The sequence below is a fragment of the Ailuropoda melanoleuca genome, chromosome 16 (assembly GCF_002007445.2).
Source record: "Ailuropoda melanoleuca isolate Jingjing chromosome 16, ASM200744v2, whole genome shotgun sequence".
NCBI classification, from domain to species: domain Eukaryota; kingdom Metazoa; phylum Chordata; class Mammalia; order Carnivora; family Ursidae; genus Ailuropoda; species Ailuropoda melanoleuca.
The window spans coordinates 9,664,811-9,686,314 of NC_048233.1; the positions used below are offsets into that span (position 1 = coordinate 9,664,811).

At 35.9% G+C, this 21,504-nt stretch overlaps 1 protein-coding gene across 1 annotated transcript; it reads right to left on the minus strand.

The window, feature by feature from the left end:
- Positions 1-848: 848 nt before the first annotated feature.
- On the minus strand, positions 849-4,567 carry CLEC2A (C-type lectin domain family 2 member A). Its single transcript, XM_002925329.2, has 3 exons — positions 4,427-4,567; positions 2,430-2,533; positions 849-1,018 (listed from the first exon to the last, which is right to left on the minus strand). Exons 1-3 carry the CDS (start codon positions 4,565-4,567, stop codon positions 910-912), a joined length of 354 nt encoding a protein of 117 aa, XP_002925375.1. The 3' UTR covers positions 849-909.
- Positions 4,568-21,504: the final 16,937 nt, after the last annotated feature.

Consider the following 21,504-nt stretch of genomic DNA (forward strand, 5'->3'; position numbering starts at 1 on the left):
GCAGCTGTCAAATTTTTCCAACACTATTTATTGAAATAACTGTCTTTTCCCCATTGTATATTTGTACCTCCTTTGTAATAGATTAATTGACCATATAAGTGTGGGTTTTATTTCGTGCTCTCTATTCTATCCCATTGACTTATGTGTCGGTTTTTGTGCCAGTACCATATTGTTTTGATTACTACAGCTTGGTAGAATAGTTTGAAATCAGGGAGTGTGATGCCTCCAGCTTTGTTCTTCCTCAAGATTACTTTCGCTATTTGGAGTCTTTTGTGATTCCATACAAATTTTAAGATTCTTGGTTCTAATTCTGTGAAAAATGTCATTGGTATTTTGATGAAGATTGCATTGAATCTGTAGATTGTTTTGAGTAATCTTTATAATTTAATGTATAATTCTGATCATTTATCAGCGATTTTTATTGGTAGAGTTAGGATCCTTATTGGTGGGTTTTTCCTTGTTTTTAGGATGTTATTGAAGTGAATGTCTTTTCATAGGTGATTCTCTTGTAACATTTCTTTAAGTCAAAGTTATTATTGTTAGTATTTTGTAATATTTGCACATACAGAACACATATATTTCTCTAACTTTTAAGCTAAGTAAATGTTGGTGGGCCTATCAATATAGATCTCTTTAAATTTGCTTAAAGTCATCTTTGCAGTCACAGGTCATCTAATTGTCATTACTTTATTTGGTTCTCTGTAGCAGAAGTTTCCTGACTTGTGCTTATAATGGGCAGTTGTGTGTCTTGAATTGATGAGGTTCCTTCTTTCAACAATTTTTAGCTCCTTTTTTAAAATTTGCAAAATTTGGTATTCAGTGGCGTAACAAGTGAGAAGTAACTGTTGCCCACCTAAGCCTTCTCTCTATCTCTGACATGTGATAGTTATTTTCCAGCTTTTTGCTCTATTAAAATTTAGGTTTGCTGCAAATCCACTTGATATCAATAAATCCCCTAGAACTATGGACTCTGTCAGCATTCAGAAAAGCAAAGGATCCATTCCCACTAATTTCAAACCTGAAAAGAACCATTAAAATTAGTTTGGGAACCACTTAAAGCTGTAATCAAAAATAAAATTATGATTCATGTGATCTGAAACTTTACACAAAACATTGAACTCCATACTCACTCATCACCATATGCTACACAAAAATATCTGGTACATCAAAGGAATAGAAGACTGAATTTAGCTATTTAATTATTATAATTATTAGTATAATTATTGTAATTATTAGTATAATCTGTAATCTTATTTAGAACAATAAATAGAAAGGCAGCTATAGGTATAAATGGACATGGATAAACCATGAATATACATGTAAGTCAATATCTATCAACATTTATCTATCTATATCTATTTCCATCCATCTATTAGGAGAGACTATGTTTGCTAAATTGAAAAATCTCTAGAGTTTCTTTAAGGCAGTTTTCTGGCATATTTTTAGCCAATGTTCCTTTTTGAAATTAAGGAATAAGATTTATATTCATTTGATGCATTTGAAACATACTGAGATAGAAACCAAAGAGACTAATTGCAATATTGATTTTATTAATTTACTCTGTTGATTTTTTCTTCTTTTGCAGTAAGTGTAATTTGTCTTATCTCACATATTTTAATATTTGTTTAATTGGTTCCCTCTGTTTATCTAACACTTAATGAAATATTAAGGCAGGAGTACATAGATAAAATAAAAAAGTCACACAGCACTTGTTTCCAGGTGTAATAGTATGTAAGTGAGAAAACAACATTCACTCATAACAGTTACATAAATAAATAATATTGTTTATGATGGACTTATGGAAAGTTAAAGATAAATATGTGGTCACTTATTCTTTAAACAAAGAGATCTTGTATAAATATAACTAGTTTAAAAAAAGGTGCAAGTAGGGATGCCTGGGTGGCTTAGTTGCTTAAGCATCTGCCTTTGGCTCATGGTCATGATCCCAGGGTCCTGGGATCAAGCCCCACATTGGGCTCTCTGCTCCATGGGGAGCCTGCTTCTCTCTCTCCCTCTGCCGCCCCCTGCCCCTGCTTGTACTCTCTGTCAGATAAATAAATAAATAAAATCTTTTAAAAAAGAAAGTGCAAGTAATATATATGTTTTGGCTTGGAAATTGCAAAAAATTTGAATTTGAATTAGCAAAAGAAGTGTTTATTAGCAAGGCTTTGGCAATAAAAATAAAATGAAATAAGAAACAAAGATAAAACACAAAAAGAAAAATTTCACTGTGTGTCACTTAAAGTAGAAGGAAGATAGGTTGCTCTAAGGTATGTTTCAATGTGAAAAGGCACATGTCACAGGGTGAAAACTAAGAAAGGTAATTGCACATAGAAAATAGAAAGATTTCTTTATAATAATACAACTCTAAATTATTTAAAATGTTTATACACCAGAATAAAACCTTTACTACTAAATCTGAAACTCACCAAGGATTGCATGTGGTGCCATTTGTCCATTTCCAAGACTCTCCTTGTTTCCTGTTCAATCCAATCCAGTGCATAAAAGTTCCTGTATGTCTCCTCAAAAACTCCTTTCACAAAAATCAGAGCGTTATCCATTACTTCATATTTTAGAGCACATTGCTGAACATGTTTCCCACCCAATCTTCCCATCTTCTATGATTTACATTCTAATCTGCATGCCCTAATGCTTCTTTAGCAACAAGTAGGGGTATTTAGGTTGTTTATCAGAAAGATTTTCGCTTTGCTCTTTCACTTCTTAAATATCTGTAAGCAATAGAGTGACTTTCATCAAGTCATTGCAATTCACTGAGCTGCACTCTCTTGAAGTATCTTTAGGGATAATTTCTCTCTCTCAAATGAGAAACTGGTGAGGAAAACATCTGAATTAATTTCCTTCAAACTAGACCATCAGTATGTTTTAGTCACAGAATGAATGACAAAGACTATAAACTGATATGATGTTACATGTGTTTTGATGACAAAATCAGGAGCTGAGCATTCTATAGGAACTGATACAGAATGTTCTGTAAGGATGACAGAGACCTAATGCTTCTAGTTTGTTGTGTGCACAGGTCCTCTCTTAAAAATCACAGAGGAAGGATTTCGGGGGGAAAGGATTTAATAGAAAGTATAAGCACTGTTAAAATGGGAAAACTTGGTCATAAGCTGCATTTGATCCTTGAACAATGCTGCCATGCAGTTGAAACCCCAAGCATAAATCTTTTTTTTTTTTTAAAGATTTTATTTATTTATTCGACAGAGATAGAGACAGCCAGTGAGAGAGGGAACACAAGCAGGGGGAGTGGGAGAGGAAGAAGCAGGCTCACAGCGGAAGAGCCTGATGTGGGGCTCGATCCCATAACACCAGGATCACGCCCTGAGCCGAAGGCAGACGCTTAACCGCTGTGCCACCCAGGCGGCCCCCCAAGCATAAATCTTGATTCCTCCCAAATTTGACTACTAATAGCTTACTGTTGACAGAATGCCTTAATGCTAATATAAACAATTAACACATATTTTGTATGTTATATGTATTATATACTGCTTTCTTACAATAAAGTAAACTAGAGAAAACAAAATGTTATTCAGAAAATCATATGGAAGAGAAAATACACTTACAGTGCTGTACTATGATTACTGAAAACAATCTGCATGTAAGTGGACCTAAGAGTTCAAACCTGTGTTGTTCAAGGGTCAACTGTCCTTTGAGTAGATACCAGAATAAGAATGTTATTGCTGCTGCATGTTTTCTCATATAATCACAAATCAAACTAACTTCTGGATGATTATGATTAATTGCAAGAAAATATATTGAGTGATGAATTTCATTTCTCTTCTCTTCGCTCCTTGCTACATACAGATTTGGACCACAAACCTATTAGTCAGCTTTCTTTACTATGAACAAACCTCTTTCCTTACCTGGTGTTCCTGTAGCCCAAGTCCCTTTTCCTTTGCCCTCTTTCACTTCTGTTCATGGTCTCATGCTCTTCAAACTGCTATTTCCCTCAGATCCTCAACCTAAATTCTAATAGCCATATCTGGTTTTTGGTTTTAATTTTTCCAGGCTATTCTTGGCAGAATAAAAATGTAGAGGTATTAAAAACAATGTATTTAATGATCTAAAAACATCAAATAAAGACATTTAGCTATATAAACAGCATACATTGTTATTAAGGACATAGCATCACCAGCTAATTTGACTAGGTTCAAATCCCAGTTCAACAAGTCCTGGCTGTGTGACAATGGCTATGTTACATAATATCTCTGTGCCTCACTGTGTTCATCTTTAAAATAGGATATTTTCATATGCACTTCATAGGCACTGGTTGAAGATTACATAAATTTTTATAGTTATAGTGCTTAGAACACTGTCTGACATATTATCATATTCACTTTTTTCATTTTTATTCTTTGTACAAACTTAAGCTCTGAAATGATTAAAAACTTTCCCCTTTTCTTACCATATCCTCTTCTGTATCAATATGAGCAAGTTCTGATCCCTGTGAACTGCAAAATCTTTTACTGGCTGTCCAATTTTTGGTATCACTGGAAAAATAGAAACACTTCTTTCTTACTCCAATCCATTTGCCTGAACATTCCATAGTTTGGGGACATTTTGAAAGTACTGCAAATATTGAAAAAAGTAAGAAATTGTCAAATAAAAAAATAAGTTAAAGAGTATCTCTACTCATTCTGATGAACCAGTTTTGCTTTTACTCCTATGGTTTGCAGTCTGTAAAATTAACTTGATGCATGGGATGATGGGTAAATTCAATTCCGTTGTCTGTAAGGAAAACCACTTAACGGTCAAGCAGTCCATAGTTTATCCAATTTATTTGGCTTCTACTTTGAAGAATGGAACTCCTGACTCTAATAGTCTATATTGACATCCTCCCAGAAAGAGTGGATAAAATTTAACAATTGACAAACAGACCTAGAGACATGAATACAAATTAGGCCTCATGGACTAGGGTAACAAAGGTAAGCTTACCTTTACCTTGCAGAAATGAAATGCTTATAGACAAGAAAGGACATCCAAGCTAGGGAAGTAAAACTCACCATACATGACAACAAATCATTGGAGTATGACTTAGTAAAACATTTGTTCTACTTCACCAATATTCAGTGCCAAAGAAGCTGGAATCCTATTTCTTATGTTCCATAAATGAGTGAAACCATATGATAATTGTCTTTCTCTGCTTGACTTATTTCACTTAGCATAATCTCCTCCAGTCCCGTCCATGTTGCTGCAAATGTTGTGTAATCGTTCTTTCTGATGGCTGAGTAATATTCCATTGTATATATGGACCACATCTTCTTAATCCAGTCATCTGTTGAAGGGCATCTCAGCTCCTTCCACGATTTTGCTATTGTGGACAATGCTGCTATGAACATTGGGGTGCATATGGCCCTTCTCTTCACTACGTCTGTATCTTTGGGGTAAATACCCAGTAGAACATAAGAAATAGGAAGATAGGTAGGAGAAGGAAGGGAAGAATGAAGGGGGGGTAAACAGAAGGGGAAATGAACCATGAGAGACTGTGGACTCTGGAAAACAAACTGAGGGCTTCAGAGGGGAGTGGGGTGGGGGATTGGGATAGGCCAGTGATGGATATTAAGGAGGGCACATATTGCATGGTGCACTGGGTGTTATATGCAAGTAATGAATCATGGAATATTGCATCAAGAACTGGGGATGTACTGTATGGTGACTAATATAACAAAATAAATATTATTTAAAAAAACAAAAAAAAACAAAAAACAAAACAAAAAAAAGAAGCTGGAATCATGATGAACTGATTTCTGTGTATAGTGTTTTGAGAATTTTCTGTTTCAAGGTTTTAGTTAGGTGCTGAATAATCAGAATAAGATAAAGTTCTTACCCTCCAAATGTTTGAGTAAGTTAATGTAACTAGAAAAGAACCAAATAAACATTCAAATGTCAAGCCAACTCCAAAGGCTTCTCTCTTCATTTTGCCATGATATATAATATGTAACATATATATATATATATATATATATATCATAATATATAATATTATAACATAATATGTGTTTATGTGTATAAAATACTTGGAAGCAGATCCAGGCTACCATACATAGGTAATGAACTATATTGTGTTTCAATTTTTTTATTAGTGAATGAATGAATGTAAATGCTTCTTATAGAAACACTTCTTTATAAATATGTAAATGCTCAGTCAGGAGGAGCTTGACACTCTTGATCTTGGGGTCATGAGTTCCAGCCCTAAGTTGGGTACAGAGATTACTAAAAAAATAAAAATATAAATATTTAACTGCAAGATATTTAAATATCAATAACATTGAGCTCCAAGGACACTATGATGACAGAAAAAGCTATATGCAAGAAGAGTATTGGTACTCTGTGAATGACAAAGAAAACAGGAATAAAGAGTACTGTTACTTTAATGTAAGTGCTAACTTAAGTGCTGTATTAAGCAAAGCACGCATATGGAAAATCAAATTCTGAGACTATCGAGTCATGGTTCAAGAATTAAAAAACCTACCTTTGAATTATTTTCACAATATGAGTCAATAATGTCCAGAAGAAAATTGATATCTTCATTTTTACAAATCTACTCCAACAGAGAAAATCTTGCAACAAATCACTTGTGCCTTTATTTCATTTTTTCTTTTAGCATAATAAATATTTCATAGAACAACTATTAGTAATATAACTTAATTTTAATCCAAAAGAAATAAGAGCAAAGAAATACTGCAGTTATATAGGCAGTATTGCATGGTGGTTAAAATATCAGGAATTAGAGCCAGACAGACAAGAAGAGTCTCAATTCTTGGTCTGGAATTTGTTATTTGTGAGAGGCAACTTATTCACTCTGGTTTCTATTTCTTTGCCTGTAAATGGATTTCATAATTATATTTGTTTCATGGTCTTATAAGAATTAAATATAAATAATAAATATAGTGTATTTAATATTGGTTCTTTAAACTGGCACAAAGTACTCTCAATTAAAAAACATAGCTATTGCTGTCATTATGTGGTGGTCATTTGAGAATTTATTATTATTTTACTCAAAGTTTAGGAACTTCTATAAATTCAAGAATGTTGTGAGATTTAGAGTATTTAGTTTTTTTGTTTTTTTGTTAAGCAATCTCTACACCCAATGAGGGGTTCAAACTCATGACTCAGAGATCAAGTTGCATGCTCAACTGACTGAGCCAGCCAGTGCCCCTAGAGTATTTAGGTTTTTTAATTTACTTTTTAAATTGAAGCATAGTGATATATTAGTTTCAGGTGTACAACATAGTGATTTGTCAATTTTAGGCATTACAAAATGCTCACCATGACAAATATAGTTACCATCTGTCACCTTACAAAGTTATTATAATATTCTTGACCATATTCCCTATGCTGTATTTTTAATCTCTGTGATTTATTTATTTTATAACTAGGAATTTGTACCTCTTAATGCCTTCCACCTATTTTGCTCATCCGCCTAACACCCTCCCTCTGGCAACCACCAGTTTGCTCTCTGTATTTTTGAGTCTGTGTCTGTCTTTTGTTTGTTTATTTTATTTTATTTTTAAAGATTCTACATATAAGTGAAATGATATGATATTTGTTTTTGTCTTACTTCACTTCACATAATACCCTCTAGGTCCATCCATGCTGTCACAATGGCAAGATTTCATTCTTTTAGTCTGAATAATATTCCATTATGTATATATACCACATCTTCTTTATTTATTCATTTACAAATGATATATCCAATAAGGAGTTAATAACCAAAGTATACAAATAACCCATAACACAAAAAAACCCAAATAATCCAATTAAAAAATGAACAGAGGGGCGCCTGGGTGGCTCAGTGGTTAAGTGTCTGCCTTCGGCTCAGGGCATGATCCTGGTGTTATGGGATCGAGCCCCACATCAGGCTCTTCTGCTATGAGCCTGCTTCTTCCTCTCCCACTCCCCCTGCTTGTGTTCCCTCACTCACTGGCTGTCTCTATCTCTGTCGAATAAATAAATAAAATCTTTAAAAAAAAATGAACAGAGGACCTGAATAGACATTTTTTCCAAAGAAGACATGCAGATGGCTAACAGACATGTGAAAAAATGCTCAACATCACTAATCATTAGGGAAATGCAAATCAAAATCATAGTGAAATATCACCTCATCCCAGTCAGAAGGGCTGGTATCAAGAAAAGGCTCAAGAATATTTTTGAGAGGGACGCCTGGGTGGCTTAGTTGGTTAAGCAACTGCCTTCAGCTCAGGTCATGATCCTGGGGTCCTGGGATCAAGTGCTGCATTGGGCTCCCTACTCAGCAGGAACTCTGCTTCTCCCTCTCTCTCTGCCACTCCCCCTGCTCGTGTTCTCTCTCTGTGTGTGTCAAATAAATAAAATCTTAAAAAGAAAAAAAAAAGAGTATTTTTGAGAGAGACAAGGAATATGGTAAAACCTGCCAGACTGTTAGGAACCTGAGAACTTGTCTCTATAAGACTTTTTTGTTATTCCAGAATTGAGAGGTCCAGGATTAAGCTTGAGATATGATTGGCCCCACTGGACATAAAGAACCATAGAAAGTTTATTAGCTCAGCCACTCACCTACTACTACAGGAATGACCAGTGTAAGGAGTATGATGCACATACAAAGGTATATTATCCAGCATTTTTTCAACTTGAAAACTGCAAAATAAATAAATAAATATGTACTGTAAAATTTCCAGGGAAACCCTACCTGTATATTTATTTTTGTTTAATCCCCTTCATAATAGCCAATTTTAAAACTCTCATTAAAAGCATCTATATTTTAAAGTAATAAAGGATACAATGACCTTATAAAGTGCAAAGAAGGCAAGTACCAATGACCACTGTAGCTGTTCAGGTAGGGCATCAGGAGTGGAAGGAGGGAGGAAAGGCAAGGTCATTTCAAAGGTAGAAGTAATGTGAATGGTGGATTGTTGTCAAGAAAGGCCTATCATCAGACAAATGGCTCTAAAAGGTATATAAATCAACAAAATCAAAAATAGGGGAGAAAGGAAAGTCATAAAGTCAAATGACAGAAGAAAATGTAAGATAAATGGTTTTCTTTATTCTATAAGCAATAAGGGGAAATTTAATGCATTTAAGCAAGGAAATGTCAAGATTAAAGCAGTAATTTGTGGTGAGCAGAATGAATTAGAGAGGGGATTTGGCACTCATGGAAATGTTAAGAGATTTAAAAAAAACAGTAACAATTTTAGTAGTGATTAAGGTCATCTAGTCTGACAAATTATTGGCATATGTAGAAAGAATGTTTTCCATACACACGTTTAAATGTCAGGAAAAAGGATTTGGGAAGTCAGGAAGATGGCGGAGCAGCAAGACCCGAGGCTCCTCTCATCCCATGAACACAATTAGAGAACTATCAAGTTATCTTAAATACCCTGTAAGTCAACATGAAGATTGACAGAACAAACTTGTCGAGAGCAAAATGGAGTCTCTCATATCAAGCAGGGGTCTGTGTCCAGCAGTGATGCAAGTACTTAAAGGTACTGCATCTATGAGATATCACTGGGACGAGCATCAGCTGACAGGCCAGAACTGATAAGCAGAACCCGAGGAGGTCTGCAGGGGCCTAAGACTAATTAAATCCCTTTAAAAAGGAGAGGATTCTTGTAGCACACTGTAAGACTCTTCAGACATGATCTCTTTATGTCTGATCACTTAGAAAAGCCAACTGCTGCTGAAGGTTCTGCTTGAATCTCTGAACAGAGTGAGATACTTCACTGCTTGAACATAATAAGTAGTAAATGCTGAGAGTTGACCCAGACCAGATTAGTCTTATTTCAACTGCACACCCATAGACTAACTTTGAGTTTGGTTTATTAGCTTCCTACACCCTTCTATTAGCTTTGTTGTGTGGTTTATCTTATGTTCTGCTCTGTGTGCTGTGTGAGGAGTCAAGTTTAATTGCACAGTGAAATGTCATTGAGTTTGAAATCTTGAACCTGCTTTATAATTGTGATTAACTTTGCTTTATGATTGAATAAAGGGGACATTATGAAAAGACACAACTCATGTATGCACCTCCATAGCATGCTCATGACAAAACTCCATAACTAAAAGGAAAAAGGATGCCACATCGAAGAAGGTAGGTAGAAGAGAAATAGATTGCAGGTGCTATGGAGGGGAGAGAGCTGTGGTTGTGGAGAAGGGCAAGAGAGCAGGGAGAACACAGGCAATGCACAAGAACATTTCCCCAAAGACATTGGCTTGAAAAATGAGAAATGCTGAATTTTGTGAGTTCTGGCAATGAGTGGGGCTTAAATCTGGAGTTTTAAAGATCAGTAGGCTTGGCTGGAATACAATCCAGAGTACTGTGCTGCTCCTGGGGACAAGGTAGGCAAACAATCTGGGAGCAGACAGCATGGAAACGGTGATCTCAAGAACTCTGGGGGCACACACAAGGGGAGATTATTCACACTTCTTGGAACTTATCCCTGAGATGCAACATTCATGGAAATGCATCTCCAGGAACAAAGGAGCTGGCTGGTGCCATTTCCCCCCCACACACCTTAGTATAAAAACAGAGCCATCTGCAAGAAGCAATGCAGTGCCAACACTGGTTGCCTATCTTCCTTACACCAAGCCCCACACCCTTGCTCTGTGGTGGAACTGCCCTTCTCAGTCACACTTGCCTCAGTCCCAGTACAGTGGGCCCCTCGTCCAGAAGACCAGCACAAACCCCTGTCCACACCATGTCTCCCAACAAGAGAGTCCTACAGGGCCTCAGTTCTGGTGGAGTTGGAATCAGATCTCATTTCACAAGCAGACCACAGCACACGTAGTTAAAACTCACTGCATTGAGGTCAGGCACCAAACACTGCCCATAACAGGAAAGGAGAACCTCTACAGGTGACTGGCATGAAGGATATAGCAGCCAAACACAATAGCAGAGCACACGTAGCACACTGGAAATGCTCCCTGAAGAACCAGGTCCTAGACACTACATGACCTTTTCTTCATAAAACCACTCCTTTTAGGAGCAGGAGACATGACTGGCTTTTCTAACACAGAGAGGAAGGCAGAGATGTAGACAAAATGCCAAGATGGAGGAATTCATCCCAAATGAAAGTATAAGATAAGGCCACTGCCAGAGATCTAAGTGAAACAGATCTAAGTAACATGCCTGATGAAGAATTTAAAGCAACAATCATAAAGATACTCATTGGTCTTGAGAGGAGAATGGAAGACATCAGTGAGACCCTTACCACAGAGATAAAAGAGTTAAAAAAGAAACAATCAGAGATGAAGAGTGCGATAAGTGAGATTGGAAACAGGCTTGATGGAATAAACAGTGGGCTGGAAGAAGCAGCAGAATCTTAGTGACATAAAAGACAAAATTATGGAAAATAATGATGCTGAAAAAAGAGAGAAAGAAGAATTATGCAATATGAGAATAGACTTAAGGAATTCAGTGACTCCACCAGACATAATAACATTCATATTATAGAAGTCCCAGGGAAGAAGAGACAGAAAAAGGGGCAGAAAGTTTACTTGAAGAACTAATAGCTGAAAAGTTCCCAAATCTGGGGAATGAAATAAACATCCAGATCCAAGAGGCATGGAGAACTCCCATCAAAATCAACAAAAACAGGCTGACTGCAAGACATACGGTAATTTGCAAAATATAGTGATAAAGAAAAAAATGTTAAAAGCAAGCAGCTAGACAAAAGAAGTCCTTAACTTACATAAGGCTAGCTGCAAATTTCCCAACAGAAACTTAGTAGGGTAGAAGAGAGTGGTGTGATATATTCAACATGCTTAATAGGAAAAATATGCACTCAAGAATACTCTATCCAGGAGGGCTATCATTTGGAATAGAAGGAGAGATAAAGAATTTCCCAGGCAAACAAAAACTGAAGGAGTTCATGACCACCAAACCAGCCCAGCAAGAAATATTAAAGGGGACCCTATAAATGCTAAGGAGAGACCCAAAGCAACAAAGACAAGAAAGGATCAGAAAAAATCTCCAGAAGAAGAATAAAACAACTAATAAAATGGCAATAAATGCGTATCACATCAATAATTATTTGAAATATAAATAGAATAAATGCTTCGATCAAAAGACATAAGGTGTCAGAATGGACAAAAAAATAAGACCCATCTATATACTGCCTGCAAGAGACTCATTTTAGACCTAAAGACACCTGCAGATTGAAAGTAAGGGGATGGAGAAATATTTATCCAGCAAATGGATGTCAAGAGAAAGCTGGACTAACAATACTTACATTGGACAAACAAGGTTTTAATTTTTTTAAATTTTTTTAAAGATTTTATTTATTTATTTGACAGAGAGATAACCAGCGAGAGAGGGAACACAGCAGGGGAGTGGGAGAGGAAGAAGCAGGCTCCCAGCGGGGGAGCCTGATGTGGGACTTGATCCCAGAATGCAAGGATCACGCCCTGAGCCAAAGTCAGACGCTTAACGACTGCGCCACCCAGGCACCCCTGGACAAACTAGGTTTTAAAACAAAGACTCTAACCAGAGATAAAGAAGGACACCAAGACATAATAAAGGGGACAGTCCTGTGAGAAGATCTAACAATTGTTAATATTTATACACCCAACATGGGAGCTCCCAAATATATAAAATAATTAATAACAAACATAAAGGAACTAATTGATAATAATACAATAATAGTAGGGGACTTTAATGCCCCATTTACATCAATGGACAGATCATCTAAATGGAAAATAAACAAGGAAACAATGGTTTTGAATAACACACTGGACCAGCTGGATTTAACAGATACATTCAAAACATTCCACCCTAAAACAGGAGATTACACATTCTTTTCAAGTGCACATGGGACAGTCTCCAGAATCTATCATATATTAGGTCACAAAATAGGCCTCAACAAGTAGAAAAAGATTGAAATCATACTGTGCACCTTTTATTTTTTTCCCTTCCAATTTTCTATTTAAATTCTAGTTAGTGAACACACAGTGTAATATTAGTTTTACGTGTATAACTTAGTGATTCACACTTCCATACAACACCCAGTGCTCAACACAAGTGCCCTCCTTAATCCCCACACCTATTTAACCCATTCCCCCACCACCCCTTCTCTGGTAACCATCAGTTTGTTCTCTATAGTTAAGAATCTTTTTCTTGTTTTTCTTCCTTTTTTCCCACTGTGTTCATTTGATTTGTTTCCTAAATTCCACATATGAGCAAAATCTTACCATGCATCTTTTCTAATCACAATGCTATGAAACTAGAAGTCAACCGCAAGAAAAAATCTGGAAAAACCATACATATATTGAGGTTAAAAAACATGCTACTAAACAGTGAATGGGTCAACCAAGAAAATTTTAAAAAATATACAGAAACAAAGTAAAATGAAAACACATGGTCCAAAACCTTTGGGATGCAGCAAAAGTGGTCATAAGAGGGAAGTATGGAGCCATATAGGACTACCTTAAGAAGCAAGAAAAATCTCAAATAAAAAACCTAACCTTACACCTACAGGAGCTAGCAAAAGAGCAATAAGCAAAGCCAAAAGTCAGCAGAAGGAAGGAAATAATAAATATTAAAGCAGAAATAAATTATATAGAAACTAAAAAGAAAAAAATAGAACATATCGATGAAATCGGGAGCTGGTTCTTTGAAAAAAAATTAAGAAAATTGATAAACCTCTAGCTAGACTTAACAAAAAGAAAAGAGAAAGGGCCCAAAACTCACAAATGAGAGAGGAGAAATAACAACCAACACCACAGAAATACAAACACTTATAAGAGAATATTATGAAAAACTATATGCCAGCAAAGTAGACAACCTGGAAGAAAATGGATAAATTCCTAGAAACTTCTGAACTACAAAACTGAAACAGAAAGAAATAGAAAATTTGAACAGACCCATAACCAGCAAAGAAATTGAATCATGAATCATAAAACTCCCAACAAACAAAAGTCCAGGGCCAGGTGGCTTCACATGTGAATCCTACCAAACATTTAAAGAGGAATTAGTATCTATTGTTTTCAAACTATTCCAAAAATTGAAAAGGAAGGGAAACTTCCAAATTCATTCTATGAGGGCAGCATTACCCTGATAATAAAAACAGATAAAGACTCCACCAAAAAACAAAAACAAAAAACAAACAAACAAACAAAAACCCCACAAAAAAACCCCAAAAACAAAAACAAAAACTAGAGGCCAACATCCCTGATGAGCATGAATGCAAAAATTCTCAATAAAATACTAGCAAACTGAATCCAACAATACATGAAAAAAATTATTTACCACAATCAAATGGGATTTATTCCTGGGTTGCAAAAGTGGTTCAATATTTGCAAATCAATCAATGTGACGCACCACATTAATAAAGGAAGGGATAAAAACCACATGATCATTTCAACAGATGCAGAAGCAGCATTTAACAAAGTACAGCATCCATTCATGAGAAAAACCCTCAACAAAGTAGGGTTAGAGGGAACATATCCCAGCATAATAAAGGCCATATATGAAAAACACAGAGCTAATATCATCCTCAATGGGGAACAGAGAGTTTTTCCTCTGTGTCAGAAACAAGACAGGGATGTCCACTCTCACCAGTGTTATTTAATGTAGTACTGGAAGTCCTAGCCACAGCAATCAGAGAGCAACAAGAAATAAAGGCATCCAAATTGGCAAGAAAGAAGACAAATTTCCATTCTTTGCAGATGATATGATACTCTATATAGAAAACCTGAAAGAGTCTACCAAAAAAATTGCTAAAACTGATACACAAATTCAGTAAAGTCACAGGACACAAAATCAATGTACAGAAATCTGTTGCATTTCTATACACCAATAATGAAGAAGCGGAAAGGGAAATTAAGGAATCAATCCCATTTACAACTGCATCAAAAACCATATGATACCTAGGAATAAACCTAAGCAAAGAGATGAAAGACCTGTACACTGAAAACTATAAAACACTGATGATAGAAATTGAAGATGACACAGAGAAATGGAAAGGCATTCCATGTTTGTGGATTGGAAGAAGAAATATTGTTAAAATGTCTATACTACCCGAAACAATCTACACATTTAATGCAATCCCTATCAAAACACCACTAGCTGTTCTCACAGAGCTAGAACAAATGATCCTAAAACTTGTATGGAACCACAAAAGACACTGAATAGCCAAAGCAATCTTGAAAAAGAAAAGCAAAGTGGAGGCATCACAATTGTGGACTTCAAGCAATATTACAAAGCAGTATTGATCAAAACAGTATGACACTGGCACAAAAAACAAAACAAAACAAAACAAAAACCACATAGATCAATGGAACAGAAAAGAAAACCCAGAAATGGACTCACAGATATATGGTCAATTGATCTTTGACAAAGCAGGAAAGAATATCCAATGGGAAAAAGACAGTCTTTTCAATAAATGGTGTTGGGAAAACTGGTCAGCTACATGCAAAAGAATGAAACTGGACCACTTTCTTACACCAGATGCAAAAATAAATTCAAAAGACCTAAATGTGATACCTAAAACCATAAAAATCCTAGAGGAGATCACAGGCGGTAACCTCTTTGATGCAGCCATAGCAACTTCTTTCTAGCTATGTCATCTGAGGCAAGGGAAACAAAAACTAAAATAAGCTATTGAGCCTTCATCAAAATGAAAATCTTCTACACAGTGAAGCAGACAATAATACTAAAAGGTACCTATGGAATGGGAGAGGATATTTGCAAATGACATATCTGATAAAGGGTTAGTATCCACAATATATAAAGCACTTATACAACCCCCAAACCAATTAATCCAATTAAAAATGGGCAGAAGACATGAATAAACGTGTTTCCAAACATCATACAGATAACCAAAAGATACATGAAAAGACGCTCAACATCATTGATCATCAGGGAAATACAATTCAATGTATTCAATGAGATATCACTTCACTGTGTCAGAATGGCTAAAATCAGCATCTTCAGAAACAACAGGTGTTGGTGAGGATGCAGAGAAAGGGAAAGAGTCTTACACTGTTGGTGGGAATGTAAACAGGTGCAGACACTCTGGAAATCAGTATGGAGATTCCCCCAAAAGTTAAATATATAACTACCTCATGATCCAGCAATTGCACTGCTAGGAATTTACCCAAAGAATACGCAAATAGTAATTCAAAGGGATACGTGCACCCCGATGTATACAGCAGCATTATCTATAAGAGTCAAACTATGGAAACAGCCCAAGTGTCCATTGACCGATGAATGGATAAAGAAAATGTGGTATGTATACAATGGAATAGTACTCAGCCATAAAACAGAATGAAATCTTGCCATTTGCAATGAGGTGGATGGAACTAGAGAGTATAATGTTAAGCAAAATAAGTCAGTCAGAGAAAGACAAATACCATATGATTTCACTCATATGTGGAATTTAGGAAGCAAAACAAAGGAGCAGGGGGTTGTGGTGGGGGAGGGAAACCAAGAAACAGATTCTTAACTATGGAGAACAAATCGATTGTTACCAGAAGGGAGGTGGGTAGGGGGATGGGTGAAATCGGGTGATGGGGATGAAGGAGGGCACTTGTCAAGATGAGCACCTAGTAATGTGTGAAAGTGTGGAATCACCATATTGTACACTTGAAACTCATATTACACTGTATGTTAACTAACTGGAATTTAAATTAAAACTTTAAAAAAAAAGAAAAGAAAAAGAAGAAAAAAATTTCCCCCTATTTTCTGTTTTTGTTCAGAACTTCAGAACAGATCTAGGGAATGAAAACTAAGAAAAGTTGTTAACTTTTAAAGGAGGGGCAGACCTTCACCTCCAGCCATTTTAGGTTTTCTCCTGCACTTTTTAACAAAAAGGCAGATTAATTAGAGAAAAACAAGTTTTTAACACATTACCTGGGAGAAACCTAAATGAAGAGGAATTCAACAGGAGGGGGGTGCGGCTTAGAACACCAGCCCACTTAGCATCTTCAGCAGAGAACACTACTTTTGGAGAGAAGTAACAACACAAAGAAAAGCAGCTTTAGTCTTCCAAAGGTGGCACTCTGTGGGAAGGTAAATTTATAAGTGAGGAAACAAATGGAGTAAGGTTTGCTGCTTATGAGCTAATAAGAGAAGAGTTGGTGTAGTAAAAGGAAAATTTATATCCTGTCCCTAGGTAGAAAGGGGGGGGTATAGGGTGGGTTTTTATGTGGGGAACAAAGGTAAAAGAAAAAAAAATTAAATTTCCTTACAACTTATAGCCCATTGACAAGTCCTTGTGACAGGCAGAGTGACTTTCCTCCAGGAACTCAACTCCATGTTAATACTTTGCTAAGGGCAAAAGGCAATCTTAGTTTCACATTATCCCAACCTCCAGGATCCTGTAAGTCTTCAACATATTAAAATCCCTTTGGAAACTTCCTTTATCTCTTCTCCCCCCAAGATATATGTTAGTAATTATCCTCTAAGCATATGGCCCACTGATACACATCCGAAGGGTCTCATGACTAAGGTTTTATTAGACAGTAATAAATGAACTTTTCCTAGGTCTCTTCTGGAAACCTTGCTTCCAAAATTCCTTGGAGACTTATGTTATCCTTACCCCTCCCAATCTGAAAGTATACAATCACCACCCCTCACAACCCCAGTGCACCTCACAGGTCCTGTCTCCATGCTTTAATAAAACAACCATTTTGCACCTAAGACGTCACAAGAATTTTTTCTTGACCATTTGCTCTGAACCCCAACATTGCCACATCAGCTTTCTCTTGTGTTTAATGCTTCCTAATTGCCTTCAGTTCAGAATATTTTTTTATGTCAAAAAAGCATGTTTGGGGGGTACATATTCTAGTTTCCTTCAGTTTCATGATCAAAAGAAGGGGAAGGATTCTAACAGAAGAGATACATCTGCAATATTTTCAGACGATTTGATTATATAAAAAGAAATACCAATAGGATCAGCTTTTATTTTGTTTGCTTTTTGTGTGTCTCTGGTGATAAGCTCGAGTGCGGTACTATGCTAAAAAGCACCAATGAGTGAGCATCTTTTGCTTGTTCTTCATCTTAAAGGGATCTATAAAATTTTATTAAGCATCATAAAAATGCTGTATAAATTTAGCATATAACATTGGCAATCTAAGGAAGTACTTTCCTATTCCTTGTTTCTTAAGAGGGTTTAGCCCAGATAGATGTTGAATGTTATCAAATGCTTTTATTGAATAACGAACGCTCATTTCAGCAGCACATGTACTAAAATTGGAATGAACAGTCATGTGGTTTTACTTTTTAAGTCTGTTAATGAGATAGCCTACACTGATTGCTTTTCTGATATCTAAGCATTCCAAAGGTAAATCCATGTGAATATGAATTTTTGACTACATTGTTGTAGTTAACTAATTTTTTAAAAAAATTTCTACTTCTAATTTCATAAGAGAATCGATTTCCTTTTGTCTTGTTCTTAGCTTGTTTTGAAAGCAAATTTTCACGGCCTATTAGGAAGTGGGCAGCTACCTTTTTTTTTTTCTATTTTCTGGAGAAAGATGTAAAAGAATTAGCTGTTCCTTGAAAGATTGGTAGATTTACTCTATTTTAATTGCCATTTCCCAGTTTCTGTATCTATTTTAATTCTTTTTCTCATTACATTTTGGCATTTTATATTTTCCGAAAATTTGTTTATTTTCTGTTATCAAAGTTGATAAATGCATTGATGTTTTAGTTTACTAGGACTGCTGTAACAAGGTGCCACAAACTGAGTGGCTTAAACAACAGATATTTATCATGTCACATTTCTGGAGGTCAGAAGTCTGAAACTAAGGTGTTGGCAGTGTTGGTTCTTTGCAGGGGCTGTAAGAAAGGGATCTGTTCCAGGTCTTTCTTTTTGGCTTGTAGATTATCATTATGTTGATAAGCATTCTTCCTGTATTTGAGTCTATCTCCAAAATTCTCCTTTTAATAAGGACACCAGTCATATTGGATTGGGGCCCAGCCTACTGGCCTTATTTTTACTCAGTACGACCTTATCTCCAAATAAGTCACATTCTGAGATACTAGGGGTTTCGACTTCAACATATGAACTTGCAGGGAGACTGAATTCAATCTGTAACAACTGAAGAATCATTTTTCAAAATATTTCATTAAATTTTAACTTTTATGTTTTATGTAATTATTTGTACTCTGATTTTTCTTTTTTGGTAGCTTCTCTTTGGCAAACTTTTGTATATCTAGTTATTTAATCTTTTCTAACCACAGTTTGATTTTGTTAACTCTTCTCATTCCTTCTTTTATTCACTTCTCCCATTACTTGTATTTTTTCATTTTGTGTATTTTTATTTCACTCTATTGCACATAGATGTGTGTGTATGTATGCATATTATACTATCTCTTTCTTCTTCTCTCTCCATCTCTATCTCAGATTCTTATTATCTAGAAGTTGACATTTCTATTGGCATTTTTCATATCTCTCAGCTTTTCTTTTTTATTTTCCACCTTGTTTCCTTTTCTATTGGGTTTTAGACTAATTCATTCATGATAGCATCTGCTCTACTGGTTAATGCTACAAAATGTCCTTTATTTCAAATGTATTTCCATACCTACTATTTCCACTTGGTTGTCCTAATTTTGTTGAGTATTTTTATTATGCTTTAATTCTCAGAATAACTCCTTGAAAGATTTCGCTTCTTGGAATATCCTGGGAATTATTGTTTTATTTATTTATTTATTTATTTATTTAGGAATTATTATATTTTAGAGTGTTTACCTTTATCAGGTCCCCAGCTAGTTTACATGTTCTCCAGGCATCAGTGACCCTCTCATATAGTGTCATGACTGAAGGCCAAGTTTTTAATTTAAGGAGATATAATGGCCTTGGAGTGCAAGACTGTGAGTTATAAGCACAACAGGCTACTATTGGCAACCCCTCTCTGTTTCTACCTCACAGAAAAGATCCTCTGGTCAAGAATTCAACCTTAAAGCCTATTAAAAAAAAAAAGAAACAATACTAGGAAAAGGCAATCTTTTTAGGTTACAATCACAATCCATAGGGTTTGTGGAGAGTGCAAGTATAGGAGTTAATGTAATAAGCTGCCTGGCCAGTTTGCAAGGGTATATTTTAAAATTCAGCCTTTCTAAACAATTATAAACATATATACACCAAATATCAGATATTCAAACTATAGGAAGCAAACACTGAAAGAATTTTAAAAATTATTCTGAATTTTGGACAGCTGGACATTAGTGTTAAAAAAGGAATAAAATACCTTTAGCCAAGTCAATCAGTCAGGTTTGTAAGGTAATAGATGCAACTGTTTAAAGTTCATAAAGAGGAAGAAGATTCCCATCCTGGCACAATGGAAAAAGATAAGATATGAAGGATTCTGATGATTGATTTTACTGTAAGAATATGAGAACACCAGATTGTAGAAATAGCATGCAAGAATGAAGGAAAACAAAATCTTCAGCTGTTAATTCAGTCCATATTTCAGGCTTTCAATATATGTTTTCCCTGAATCCAAAGTCTATCCAACCACGTATTAAGAATCCTTTGGTGAGGGGGCGCCTGGGTGGCACAGCGGTTAAGCATCTGCCTTCGGCTCAGGGCATGATCTCGGCGTTACGGGATCGAGCCCCACATCAGGCTCCTCCGTCTACATGTGTGTGCAAAATCAATGTCTCCCCCTGCTTGTGTACCCTCTCTCACTGGCTGTCTCTATCTCTGTCAAATAAATAAATAAAATCTTTAAAAAAAAAAAAAAAAGAATCCTTTGGTGAGCCTCACATGGCAGTTGGAAAAGTATCCTGTCTACATGTGTGTGCAAAATCAATGTTGAAGATCATGAACTAGAAGATAAGGGCATGGAGGTGGTATGGCAGAGTGCCTAGGATTTCGGCTTATTGCTTCATTCATCTTCATGCACACCCAAACTTGCATCAGTGTGTATATATATACATTTTCCATCTGAGATCATTGCAGTCTATTAAGAATCACTTTTGGACTTAGTATTTTTTTGACGCTTTGCTTTTTATTTATTCTTGTATCCCACTTCCTTTGTATTTTTTTAAATTTTATTTTATTATATTATGTTAATCACCATACAGTACATCCCCAGATTCCGATGTAAAGTTTGATGGCTTCATTAGTTGCGTATAACACCCAGTGCACCATGCAATACATGCCCTCCTTACTACCCATCACCAGTCTATCCCATTCCCCCACCCCCTCCCCTCTGAAGTCTTCAGTTTGTTTCTCATAGTCTATAGTCTCTCATGTTTCATTCCCCCTTCTGATTACCCCCCTTTTCTTTATCCCTTTCTTCCCCTACTGATCATCCTAGTTCTTATGTTCCATAGATGAGAGAAATCATATGATAATTGTCTTTCTCTGCTTGACTTATTTCACTTAGCATTATCTCCTCCAGTGCCGTCCATGTTGCAGCAAATGTTGAGAATTCGTTCTTTCTGATAGCTGAGTAATATTCCATTGTATATATGGACCACAGCTTCTTAATCCAGTCATCTGTTGAAGGGCATCTCGGCTCCTTCCATGATTTGGCTATTGTGGACAATGCAGCTATGAACAT